We start from the raw sequence: 14738 nt of genomic DNA, 5'->3' as shown, positions 1-14738 counted from the left end.
TATTATCCAAGTCGCTCTTTGTCACAACTGTGACTTTTAAGGACTTTGGACAGATCCCAGAAAAAAGTGTAGTATTTACCACTTCTAAATGATGTGGAGAATGTGCAAAATTGCAGGTTAATGTTTTAGGATGTTCTACAGTTTCTTCTACCATCAAATGCCTTGAAATCAGATATAATGACTTCTTTCTGATGTTGTGGTTAAGTCTGTCTGACCTCAGCACAGCACAAGGATGTGCTTATCGCCTTTCTGATATTATTGATGTCCTCTGTAAAAAAGAAAGCAAACTCAATGCATTAGCTTTCAGAGACAAGTTCACTGGGAGTCTGACTTGGCAGGTTGTTACTCTCTAAAGGGGTACCCAAACCTTTTCCTATAAAGGGCCTAAAAGCAAACTTGATTGAGGGCTGTGGGCCAAATATATATACCTAACCGTATATGTTAAATTTGCCATGCGGAATTTCCCAATTTATTGGAGAATATTTAAAAATAACTAGAAAATTATGCTTTAAATTATATTAACCAATGCAGTATCTTTTAATAATAAACTAATTACAGTAAAAATATCAACAATCCCATTTATAACACAATGGAGTTCAATGCGGAATACACTAGTTGAGCTGCTCCTGCCTTTACCTTGATTTGCTCGCAGATATCGTATGCATTGTCCTCTATCTGACAGTATTTCCATTTTAAAAGTCTGATTCATCTACAACATTTAATTGAATCATTTAATTTCAGTCTGCTTTTTTTGTAGCTCAGCAATAAAACAAAAAACAAAAGGTTATGTTAACCTGAAAATGACTATCTCTGTCAAAGGCATTCGCCCCAACCACCTCCACATTATTGGAATGGTGGGCCCAATGAAAGGTTACTATGGACCAACTTTGGCCATCTCTGCTCTCTACAGTAGTACTCTCCGCAGAGTTCAGTCATTGTTTAATTTGCTGTTTAGAATATTTTAAAGGAAGGAGGCTGAAAAAGAGGGATGTTTGATGCTCTATTGTTGCACTGATTGGCTTTTAGCTATGAACAGACTGTCACAATTCTGGACAATACATTGGAGAAAACAGTGAGCATAAGTCTAAAGAAATAAATTGGCTTTTCATATTTTCTCAACAATATATATATATTTTTTACATTATTTTTTTTTTAGAAAAAACACTTGAAATTTAGCATGAAAATACACCTTTTTTACATTTTAACTCTTCCCCCCTCCCTCCCCCAAAGCATCCAGATTCAGTTTAACAGGTAGATGTATTGTTATACATGGGCTAAGGCAAAGAAAAACATAAACAATATATATTTTTTAAATATATTTCTATAACAACACTTGGGTTAAGTAACAATTCACACCATTTACTACTGGCTTATTACCTGCCTATTATTAAGCACTTATAAAGTATAATAACCAAATACTACTTTGCTAACTATTAATAAGCAGCTAATTAGTAGTTTATTGAGCTAAACATTTTATTTAATGGTTTGCTAATAGTGTGAATTGTACATTAAAATAAAGCGTGACCCGAAAAACTACAATACCTTGACCTCTGATTTAATTTTTTTATTTATTTAATGCAACTTAACAAAATAAGAAAACATACTTGATATATTTAAGTGGAAATGGGGACTGTGGTGTCTGGTTCTACATTGAAAGCAAGAAAACTGTTTTTATAGGTGTTATAATGGGCTAATTTCCATCTTCTGCCACTTCATTTTTCATTTTCTTGCAACTTTCTTTCATTTTCTTGCATTTTCTTGCAACTATTCTTCATTTTTTATTTACAACTGCTGTTGTTTTTCTTCAAGGTGCTTTAGGTCTGCCAGTCTTCTTTCTGTCTTTAACGGTAGCTGTGTCATCAATAACATGCTTTACTTTTGACTTGAATCAAGGAGAGAAAAGTCTGCTATGCTTGGTTTCAAAGATGCAGGATTTATAAATCACACTAGTTTTCTCATATATGCTTCTGTTTCTGTCAAAGAGAGATTCAGCTTCAATGGCAGGAGAGATCAAAACATCAAAGAAAATGCAGAAATTATCAGATAGACAGAAACATTTATCCCTAACAGCAATTGATACAACGTTTAGATCTTTACGGATAAATGACTGCAGAATGTTTTTAAGTTGTAAACTAACTAGGCTGCACAATATATAATTTCACCATTGATCGCAATGTGCGCATCTGCAATAGTCACATCGGAAAGATATGCAATGTCCAGTCTGAATTATAGTTGACCGGGAGCCACAGACATCACTGTGTTTAGATGGAATTTATATGATTTATGCAAAAAACATTTCTTACTTAGAATTTTTGTCGAATTATCTACATTTCAGATTGAAAACAAGATTATTTCACTTACCCCTCTGGCAGATAATTTTCTTAAAACAAGCAAAAAACTCTTGATTTTAACTTATTTCTTCTGACAGTGAAAACTAAACCATATGTTTACTTGATCTAAGAATTATTTTTAGTTATTTGAACAGGAAACAAGACAAAACAAAGTAAGAAAAGCATTTTTTTCCATTTTGATTATTCAATTTCGGTACCCAAATATCACAATATCAGATTTTTTCAACATTGTGCAGCCCCTATAGTTACATTTCTATAGGAATGTTCAATTTTCCAGCAAAAGCAAGGACACAAATTTGACCTTTTAAAGTGAACGTTGCATGTAAATGTTGATTTTTATTTTGTCTTTCAAATTGTGCATATAGTAGCCAATTCTCTTTTTCTGTTTTAAAAGGCAGGATTCATAATTATCTATTTTGGGAGATAACGGGCAAATAAGCTTTGTGCTGTACTGCCTATAGTTATATAAAATCTGTAAAAATCCCTAAACAAAACTATATGTGACATTTTAAGCACAAAACTGGTCATAAGTATCAATTGAAATTGAGATTAATATGTCATCTGAAAGCTGAATAAATAAGCTTCCCATTTATATGTAGTTTTGTTATGGTAAGAAAATATTTAGCCGAGATACAAAACGTTTAATATTTGGAATTTGAGGTTTCAGAAGAAGTCAAATCAAATTCTTAGCAATGCACATAATTAAAAAAATAATAATTTTGATATAAAGTTTAAGTCAGAATTATTAGCCCCCCTTTGAATTTTTCTTTTTAAAATATTTCCCAAATGATGTTTAACAGAGCAAGGAAATTTTCACAGTATGCCTGATAATATTTTTTCTTCTGGAGAAAGTCTTATGTTTTATTTCGGCTAGAATAAAAGCAGTTTTATTTACTTTTTTAAAAAACATTTTAAGGTCAAAATTATTAGCTCTTTAAAGCTATATTTATTTCGATAGTCTAAAGTACAAACCATCGTTATACAATAACTTGCATAATTACCATAATCTGCCTAGTTAACCTAATTAACCTAGTTAAGCCTTTAAATGTCTTGAAAAATATCTAGTCAAATATTATTTACTGTCATTATTTTATTATTTAAAATAAATCAGTTATAGAGATGAGTTATTAAAACTATTATGTTTAGAAATGTGTTGGAAAAAAAACCTTTTCTCCGTTAAACAGAAATTGGGGAAATAAATAAACAGGGCTAATAATTCAAGGGGGCTAATAATTCCGACTTCAACTGTATTTACTGTAGGAAATGTACAAAATATCTTTATGTAACATGGTCTGTACTTCATGTATTATAATGATATTTGGCATAAAAGAAAAAAATTATAATTTTATAACACACACACACACACACACACACACACACACACACACACACACACACACATATATATATATATATATATATATATATATATATATATATATATATATATATATGTATATATATATATATATATGTATATATATATATATATATATATATATATATATATATATGTTATATATATATATATTGGCTATTAGCAAATTATATACACATGCAACATAAGACTGGTTTTGTGTTCCAGGGTCACATATAAAGGCACATCATAGGTCATTTTACCAGGTCTATGTCATTTCCAGTAGTTTCAAAGTTTTCAGTATGATCAAGTATTTACATGTACTCAGATTAAGAGCAGATTACAAAAAGATTTAAACTACCCCCTCAAATTTAATCAAAATTTAAATCATATCAAGCTGAGTCAAATCGATAAGCCTGTTTACATGCAGGCTTTTCCATTGAGCCATCAGTCCAATTACTAGTGGATTATTTGTATGCATGTAAACATAGCCATTGGCTAAAAAAATATTTTTATTGAGCTAGGCCTATTTTCAAAAAACATTTCTCCCAATAGTAGTAAAAAGCTATTCACAAAGCTGCTGAGGCAACCATTTACTAAGTAATAGAGAGAACTCTGAAGCTAAAAGTAAGGGTGGAGTTCACTTCGTTGCTATGGATGATGTCAGCATGAACTATGCACGCAGTGATTGGCTGATGGTGAGAGGAGAGTCTCTGTTAGAGATTTAATGATGGAAAGTTTGTAGAGAGCAATATTATGTTTATGCTGTATTCAGAATCATATATTAATATATTATACATAATATTATACATTTCCATATTTAAATAATTGTTTCAAAATATAAATCCTGCCATGTTTAAAATAATTTATGCAGACTAAATGAGAAATTAGTGTTTAATGTTATATACATTAGAGAAAACAATTCTTCCAATGTTTAAAGTTATATTAAGTTAAGAAAATTATTTATTCTTTGGGAATACCTTGATTAAGGCAGTAACTTATTAAAAGCTTATTGTGGTCTTAGTGACCTCCTTAGTGTGTCCTCTTCACTATTGTTTAACTTATTTAGCAGCTAGTTTTAGCACTAAAATGCTTTAAGAAATCAGCTTGGAGCAAAAATGTTTAGAAATTAGGGCTGCACAGTATATCATTTCATAGTCACATCGCGAGTATATGCAATGTTGAGTTTGTGTCCTAATTCATCAGTTGCATGTGTTTTTGATGCCTGTAATCATATAATGATTTTCAAAGCATTCAGGTATAAGATGTTGTACCACTTGTGACCTTAACTACGATTATTTTTTATCATTTAGTTACTGTACCTGAATACTGCTAGATTTGGGGAACGATAAAACACTTTATTTCAGTTGTATCTTTTTCTTGATTGTTTTTATAGATTTTTATGCATGAAAATACTCACAACATGCAAATACAGAAATGCACTGCAAATAGCACAGACCACAACGAAAATGTGTTGGCGAACCCCAGAATGTTTAAAGATTGTTTATTAGATTTCATGAAAATGCACTTCCACTGCAGAATCATCACTGCAAACAATTCTAACATTTTTGGCTCTATACACCAACACAATGGATTTGAAATGAAACAAACAAGATGTGCTTTAAGTCCAGACTGTCAATTATTAATTTGATGGTATTTACATCCAAATCAGGGGAACGGTGTAGGAGTTACAACTGTTTTCAAATGTGCCTCCCACTTGTTATGGGTCCAAAAGTAATTGGACAGAATAATAATTGTAAATCAAACTTTCACTTTTTAATACTTGGTTGAAAATCCTTTGCAGTCAATTACAGCCTGAAGTCTGGAACGTATAGACGTCACCAGATGCTGGGTTCCGTTCCTGGTGGTGCTTTGCCAGGTTTCTACAGCAACTGTCTTTAGTTCCTGCTTGTTCTTGGGGCATTTTCTCTTCAGTTTTGTCTTCAGCAAGTGAAATACATGCTCAATCAGATTCAGGTCAGGTGATTGACCTGGCCATTGCATAACATTCCACTTATTTCCCTTCAAAACCTCTTTGGTTGCTTTTGCAATATGCTTTGTGTCATTCTCCATCTGCACTGTGAAGTGCCGTCGATTGAGTTCTAAAGCATTTGGCTTTATAGCAGCAGAAAATATTGCCTGAAACACTTCAGAATTCATCCTGCTGCTTTTTTTCAACAGTCACATCATCAGTAAATACAAGAGAACCAGTTCCATTGAAAGCCATACATGCCCACGTCATGTCACTACTACCGCCATGCTTTACTGTTTAGGATCATGAGCAGTTTCTTTCCTTCTCCATACTCTTCTCTTCCCATCACTCTGGTACAAGTTGATGGCCTTCCTGCTTTTAAGGCTCAACAATGGTTTACATCTTGTGGTGAACCCTCTTTATTCACTCTGGTGAAGTCTTCTCTTGATTGTTGACTTTGACACGCATACACCTACCTCCTGGAGAGTATTCTTGATCTGGCCTACTATTGTGAAGGGTGTTTTCTTCACCGGGGAAAGAATTCTTTGGTCATCCACCACAGTTGTTTTCTGTGGTCTTCCAGGGCTTTTGGTGTCGCTGAGCTCACTGGTCCGTTCTTTCTTTATAAGAATGTTCGAAAAAGTTGTTCTGGCCATGCTTGATGTTTTTGACACCTCTGATGGGTTTGTTTTGTTTTTTCAGCCTAATGATGGATTGTTTGACATCTCCTTGGATCTCATCTTGAGAGTTGACAGCAAAAGATTCTAAATGCAAATAGCACACTTGAAATTAACTCTGGACCTTTTATTTGCTCATATTAATTGGCAGAATGAGGGAATATCACACACCTGGCTATGGAACAGCTTAGAAGCCAATCGTCCAATTACTTTTGGACCCTTAACAAGTGGGAGGCACATACGCAAACTGTTGTAATTCCTACAGCATTTATCTGATTTGGATGTAAATACCCTCAAATTTAAGCTGACACTCTGCAGTGAAAGCACATCTTCTTTCATTTCTAATCTATTGTTGTGGTGTATAGAGCCAAAAATGTTAGAATTGTGTCTATGTCCAAATATCTATGGACCTAAATGTATATCGCAAATTGCCCTAATATGTTCAAAAACATTATAGGACTGACATTTATTTTAAAGATTTTCTTCTAAAGTTCAGAGCTACATTTAGCCTTAAGATGTTTTGTAAATACAACCTCTTATGTTTAAACGTAACACTACTAGATTTTGTCCCAACATCCGTTTTAGATTGGAAGCAGATTAGATGGTGGTGTAATTCGATTTGAGAGGGCCTTATATGTTCTGTCACAATAATATGATATAGTGAAAGCCACATGGTTTTTTCATTGGGTTTCTGCTCTTTGTTTGTAATCATAGCAGGGACCCAGGACATGTCAAGAGCTGCTATCAGTTGTTTTTTGTTCACCTGCAGCTGATAGAGGATTTGGTTGAGTGGTTATGAGGCTCACTGATTTTGAGGCGCTATCTGGGGGCTATTATCAATAGATTGTAGACTCTCTTGTGTTATCAGAAGATGCTCAAATATGTTGTCTTTGGCTTCCCTGGCTGTTTTACAGCAGATCGTCACTGTGTGTCGAATCTGGGAGCAGTTCTAATACGTCACAGCCTGTCAGCCGTGAGCTCTGTGTTCAGGGCACAGCCAGATTGTGTCCGTGAGCAGTGGATTGTTTTGACTGTGTGATGTGTATGTGTGGGAGTGTGTGTGTGTCATTTAGGTTGATTGCAGTGGAACACACTGATGGATGATAGGCGGAGAAGTAGATGTTGTCCTTCAGTACTTTTGCACCAGTTTGTGTCCGAGTGTAGGCTTTTGTTGCGAACTGTTTTTTTCTTTAAGAAAAGGTTGAAGTTTTGAAAACAGTTTTACAGACAAATGACACTGTTTAGGTTTATTATGAAATTTTTGTAGCTATTTCATTTTATTTTATTTTGTTTTATTCTAATTTAAGCCTTTAATTTTTCCAACCACATGCTTATTCATGCTAATCAAATGTTAAGGTCCACATGAACCTGATGCTGCAACCATTTTTTTCCGTATCATAACACAGTTCCTAGAGAAACAGAATATTGAATGAGAAAACGGTGGGCGTGGCTTGTTTTTTCTACTCTGAGCTGATTGGATGTAGTAAAATAGACATTTCAGTCATTACAATGTCAGTCATTACATTGTCATTACAATGTAACAGCTCGCCATTTCTGTTTGTTGTCAAAACAGTTGGAGCAGCTGGTTAAATATGTTAGCCACACCCATTTCCTAAGATGTCACTAATCTGACAATTTAACTGAAGGAAGTGCATTTTCAGATTTTAATTAAAGAGTAGATGGGCACTTTTTTTCCTTAAAGACATGCACGGATGAATTGTTCACCGCAAAACTAGCAATGTGAGCTAACAAAATCATATGGTTAGTTTTGATTTCTGCTGGACTTTAAACATGCTGCGAGCATTGCGAGCTAGGTATGTTAGAAATATGTTAAAACATGCTAAGTGAAGCTAGCACCATGTTAAACATAGCTATGTGGTAAAACATGGTATAGATAATGTTATCAGCATGATAACACGTGCTAGTAGCCTTTCTTACAAACGTGCCAGAAATAAGAACTATCAGTTAATCAGTCTGTCTGTATGTCTGTCTGTCTGTGTAGTCATTTCGATATTTTCAGTTCAGAATTAATATTTTATCAATAATTAAGTTATTAGCCCTCCTGTGAGCACCCCCCACCCCCCAAATGATCATTTTCCAAATGATGTCTATCAGAACAAGGACTTTTTCCACAGTATTTCCTATAATATTTTTTTGCTGGAAAAAGTATTTGATTTTGGCTAGAATAAAAGCAGTTTTAATTTTTTAAAAAAACATTTTAAGGTCAAAATTATTAACCTCTTTAAGCTAATTTTTGTTTCGATAGTCTATAGAACAAACCATCGTTACACAATAACTTGCCTAATTACCCTGACTTGCCTAATTAACCTAATTAAGCCTTTAAATTGCTCTTTAAGCTAAATACTAGTATCTTGAAAAATATCTAGTAAAATATTATTTACTGTCATCATGGAAAAAATGAAAGTAATCAGTTATTAGAGATGAGCTATTAATTGTATGTATTATATTGTGTATATTAAATTGTATACATACATACATACAGGAAGGCTAATAATCAGTCCCTCCAGGATTTTGACTGATTTTGTTGCAGCTTTTATTAAAATTTGCTGCAATTTTTTGTGTTGCTTTGCTGTAAAACATTATACAACACAAAATTCTTTATTTTTTTATTACTCCTAGACCCAGTCACTGGGTTCTGTAACTTAAATTTAAAGGAGACTGTATGTTTGTTTTTTTAATCTTGCATCCACATGTAATTGTGTGTGCTCAAAGATCAAAATTCGCCAAATGACTGCACAGGTAGTCTCCAATGAAGGCCATCCCAGTAAAAAATACAGTAAAGTCAAAATGATTAGACCTCCAGTAAATTTTCTTTTCTTTTTAGAATATTTCTGAAATGATGTTTAACAGAGCAAACCATTTTTCACACTATTTCCTATAATATTTTTTCTTCTGGAGAAGGTCTTAATTGTTTTATTTTGGCTAGAATAAAAGCAGTTTTAATTTTTTTAAAAACATTTTAAGGTCAAACTTATTAGCCCCTTTAAGCAATATTTGTTTTCGTTTGTCCAAAGAACAAACCTTCATTATACAATAACTTGCCTAATTAACCTAGTTAAGTCTTTAAATGTCACTTTAAGCTAAATACTAGTTCCCTGAAAAATATCTAGTCAAATATTATTTACTGTCATCATGGCAAAGATAAAATAAATCAGTTATTAGAAATGAGTTATTAAAACTATTATGTTTAGAAATGTGTTGAAAACATCTTCTCTCTGTTAAACAGAGTGGGGACTAATAATTCAGGGGCTAATAATTCAGGAGGGTTAATAATTCTGACTTCTACTGTATAGAGAAAGTTTGTTTTTTCTGTCATCTGTCTTGTAGTGTATGCAGTGTGTGCTCCAGATCAGATGGAGACTCTCCTGCGCTTCAGATCTGCGATTTGCACTCTGGGACGAATCTCGAATCTTCATCTGCACTGTCCGGAGGCAGGATTCAGCGACTGTCCTCCACCTAAAGTCAGCGCTGTAGGGGTGGTGGATCATTCTCTCTGCTTACATCTCAGTGCTCAGGTAATGCAGAGTAAGGCTTTCCCTTTTCAAAGCAACCCAACAAGGGGTCTATATATAAACACTGCTGATGGCTTTCTCTCTGTCAACCTTCAGAACGGCGTTAATGCTGACAAACAGAGAGCGCTTCTATCTCAGCGCAGAGGAAAGCTGGCCTTCAAATTAAAACAAGCTCTTGCTCGCACACAGACGCACAACTACACCCAAAAAGTACCTCCGAAAATCAGGCAAGAGATGGAGAATAAGGTGAGTGCAGAGTTAAATTAGACTTCACTAGAAGTGTACAGATCATCAGTCACACCATGTTTAAAGCTTTTTTTTTTTGCACAAAAAAGCTCATTTTAGGACACCATAATATATATATATTTTTACATATATTTAATTTTTCTTTGCATTTTGTCTGTTTGTCATGTTATTTAAATTGTAAGTGGCACTTGAAAATATAAGGTCATGCCCAAAATTATTAATTCATTCATACCTTTTCTTTTCAGCTAAGTCCCTTTATTAATCTGGGCTCACCACAGCAGAATGAACCACCCAAAATTATTAATACCCCTGGCAAATTTTGACTTAAAGTTACTTTTATTAACCAGTAAGTTTTGTTTTTGACTGGAAATAAAAGAGGCTTCTTCTAAAAAATAATAAGACATGAGACATCATTGTGGAAAATAAAGTAGCTCTCAGCTCTCTTTTATTTACAATTGAACAACAAGTGGCTGTCAGAACTTGCAAGGTGTATGAATAATTTTGGGCTTGACTGTACATCATGCTAATAGTTGTTTTAAATTAAATTCAGTTTTCCTCATTTGGAATATTTAAATTGTCTCATAAATTTTTTAGAGCTTTAAATATTTATGAAGTATATTTTTAAAATTGATATTTATTTATATTTATTTATTTATTATTTTATTTTACATGTATGTGTATGTGTATGTATATGTATAATACAGCAACACATTAAATTAATTAATTTATTTAATATTTTTATTTTATATTTTATATATATTTTCAGTTATATTCATTTATTTAATTTATACTATATACATATAATACAATCACACATTAAATTAAATTGAATTAGTTTTTTTTATTTATTTTATATTTTTATTTTATTTTTTTCTTTATTTTATATTATATTAATTTATTTATTTTATATTATATATATATTATACAATCAAATATTAAATTTAATTAAAATGTTTTATTTTATATTTTACATTTTTATTTTATATTTTTATTTATTTAATTTAAATTATATTAATTCATTTATTTTTTACTATTTATATATATATATATATATATATATATATATATATATATATATATATATATATATATATATATATATATATATATTATACAATCTTAAATTAAATATTTTTATTTTATATTTTTTATTTATTTTATTTTATATTAATTAATTAATATTATATTATATTTACATATACAATCAAAATTTTAATTAAATTATTATTTTCTTATTTATTTTATAAATTTTTTATATTATATTATTTTATTTATTTTATATTATATATACATATTATACAATCAAATAATACATTTTATTGAATAATTGTTTTTATTTTGTATTTTTATTTGATATTTTTTATTTATTTTATGTTATATTAATTTATTTATTTTATGTTATATGTACATATTATAAAATCTTAAATATTTTTTATTTTATATTTAGTATATGTATTTAATATTTTTTATGTATTTTATTTTATATTAATTAATAATTTTATGTTATATATACATATTATACAATCAAAAAAATTATTAAAATAAATTATTTTTTATTTATTTAATATTTTTATTTATTTTATTTTATATTACATTAATTTACTTATTATATATATATATATATATATATATATATATATATATATATATATATATATATATATATAATACAATCACAAGTTAAATTAAATAAAGAAACATTTAATTTATATTTTTATTTTATAATTTTTATTTATTTTATTTTATGTTGTATTAATTTATTTAATTAATATTATATATACATATTATACAATCACAATTTTATTGAATTACATTTTTCAGGACAACATTTTCATGACAAATATTTTCATTTCAAAATGCATAAACATATTTTAAAAAGCTTACAAAGAGATATTTTTTTAATATTCCATATATTCATGAGAAGGAAATCTGAAAACCAAATGTAACAACTTGCTAGTTTTCCATGTAACTCAAAGTGTCTGATGCTTTACTTGCAACCCTCAATGCCCAGTGTTTTCATTCACTGTTGTAAATTCATTTTCAAAAAAAAGTTATTATTTCTTTTTTGTTATTAAAATTCATATCAGATCATCCACATGCATTTATGTGGATTGCAATATTTATGCATGCTCTGTTTATTCTTCATTCAGCGTATCCCACGAGAAAGCTTCATTCTTGTCAATTGAATAATATATTTGAGCAGATGACAGATCTTGCATACATTTATTTGTTTGTGCTCAAAAATAACCAGATCACAGCCATGGAGCAGGAAATGAAGAACATCGAGGATCAACTGTTGGCTTTGAAGGATGCAAAATAAGAAGATTCAAACACTGAAGTCATCCAATAATCATTTTCTTAAATAAGAAATATGTTTCCACACAAATATATGGCAAAACATAAATGGAAGGTGCATATGTATTATGTTTGTTTGGATGTAACATAAATGTAAAATAAATTATTTGCCATTTTTAGAGCCAATCTCTCTCTTCTTTACATGTATTTTTATTTTATTTTTTGCATTTTTATTAAAACATATTTCTGTTTTAATTATATTTAATTATACACTCACTGGCCACTTTATTAGGTACAACTGCTAGTTAACGCACATTTCTAATCAGCTTATCACATGGCAGCAACTCAATGCATGGACAGTAGGCATGTAGACATGGTCAAGACGATCTGCTGCAGTTCAAACCGAGCATCAGAATTGGGAAGAAAGGTGATTTAAGTGATTTTGAATGTGGCATGGTTGTGGGTGCCAGACGGGTTTGTCTGAGCATTTCAGAAACTGCTGATTTACTGGGATTTTCATGCACAACCATCTCTAGGGTTTACAGAGAATGGTTCGAAAAGAGAAAATATCCAGTGAGCAAATGTTTTGTTGATGTCAGAGGAGAATGGCGTGACTGGTTCCAGCTGATAGAAAGGCAACAGTAACTCAAATAACCACTTGTTACAACCGAGGTATGCAGAAGAGCATCTCTGAATGGACGCACGTCAAACCTTGAGGCAGATGGGCTACAGCAGCAGAAGACCACACCGGGTGTCACTCCTGTAAGCTAAGAACATGAAACTGAGGCTACAATTCACACAGGCTCACCAAAATTGGACAATAGAAGACTAGAAAAATGTTGCCTGGTTTGATGAGTCTTGATTTCTGCTGCAACATTCAGATGGTAGGGTCAAAATTTGGCGTCAAAAACTTAAAAAAGGGGTTCAACCTGTCTTGTATCAACAGTTCAGGCTGATGGTGGTGGTGTAATGGTGTGGGGGATATTTTCTTGGCACACTTTGGTATCGTATCAACACCACAGCCTGCCTATGTATTGTTGCCATGTCATAAAGCATGAACCATCTCAGACTGGTTTCTTGAACATGACAATGTGCTCACTGTACTCAAATGGCCTCTACAGTCACCAGATCTCAATTCAATAGAGTAACTTTGGGATGTGGTGAAACAGGAGATTCCATCATGGATGTGCAGCTGACAAATCTGCAGAAACTGTGTGATGCTTTCATGTCAATATGGACTAAAATTTCAGAAATATTTCCAGTACCTTGTTGATTCTATGCCATGAAGGATTAAGGCAGTTCTGAAGGCAAAATAGGGTTCAACACTGTACTAATAAGGTGTACCTAATAAAGTGGCCGGTGAGTGTATATGTTATTGTTTATAATATTATTATTATTACGTTACATAACATTTTTATACAGCACATTTTAGCTCTTATGTTTTATATTTTGTTACAGACATACAGTTTCGTCCTGCAACTGTTTTGCAGCATACGAAATGTCCCAAACACTATTTTTACTGTCCAAAATGGGCAAAAAAATTTGCTTTTAATGATAGTCAAAACATGTTCAAAAAATATGTGTATGTGTTATTAATGCTTTAAAAACAGTCAGGAAAAAAACGGCTGTGTTCAATACAGAAATAAAGAGTTTTTCATTCTATTAATCAAACGTGACTTTATTATGTTTTATGGAACACAATTTATTGTGTTTTTCGGACCACGGACCAATTAGGTTGCAATAAGCCCAAATAGCAAAGAGAAAAAAAAAAAGTGCATGTAAAAAGATAGCTTGGCCCTAAGAGGTAAATTTTTTTTTTTTATAGATTTTGTGCTATTTTTTCATAATACCCCCCACCCAAATTCTTTTTTTAATTACACAATTATGCAGCCTAAATTAGTGCATTTACTCATTTATAAAAATACCACTTGACCTTTTCAAAGACAAGCACGTCAAAACAAGTCATTTCAGCATGTATACTGTAGGTGTCCTCATAGCTGACAGTCTCTGGATGAATATTCAGTCTCAGTTGGAAGCTCTTCCTCATTCATATCTTCCCCATCAGTTACATAGCATACTCATCTAGGACACCCTCTGTGCTGTCCTCGATTTCATGATTCCCTCTAATCTCCCTTGTTTATAGCTTTATCACTGGAGTCAGGACGATTTAGGAGTAAATGATTAAAAAAAACTAGTTTTTCATTGTGCTGTTACTGAAATGTGAAACATAAGAAAGGTCCAAGAGCGTCATAACAATAACATGAGACCCAGTTGTAAATGAACAAACTCGCATGGTTTGGCAGTCGT

At 31.7% G+C, this 14738-nt stretch overlaps 1 protein-coding gene across 2 annotated transcripts in view; it reads left to right on the top strand.

Moving 5' to 3' along the window:
• Positions 1-14063, top strand: part of vars2 (valyl-tRNA synthetase 2, mitochondrial) — a 48832-nt gene extending 34769 nt beyond the window's left edge. For both annotated transcript variants that reach the window (XM_056479330.1, XM_056479329.1), the window contains 3 exons: positions 9706-9893; positions 9987-10136; positions 12388-14063. In XM_056479330.1, coding sequence (XP_056335305.1) covers positions 9706-9893; positions 9987-10136; positions 12388-12456 — 407 coding nt within the window. In that variant the 3' untranslated portion in view covers positions 12457-14063. The remainder of the gene's footprint in view (positions 1-9705; positions 9894-9986; positions 10137-12387) is intronic.
• The last annotated feature ends 675 nt before the right edge of the window (positions 14064-14738 follow it).

Source organism: Danio aesculapii, chromosome 19, assembly GCF_903798145.1.
Source record: "Danio aesculapii chromosome 19, fDanAes4.1, whole genome shotgun sequence".
Classification (NCBI taxonomy): domain Eukaryota; kingdom Metazoa; phylum Chordata; class Actinopteri; order Cypriniformes; family Danionidae; genus Danio; species Danio aesculapii.
The sequence above is the reverse complement of the archived record's forward strand: the minus strand, read 5'-3'. Positions and strand labels throughout refer to the sequence as shown.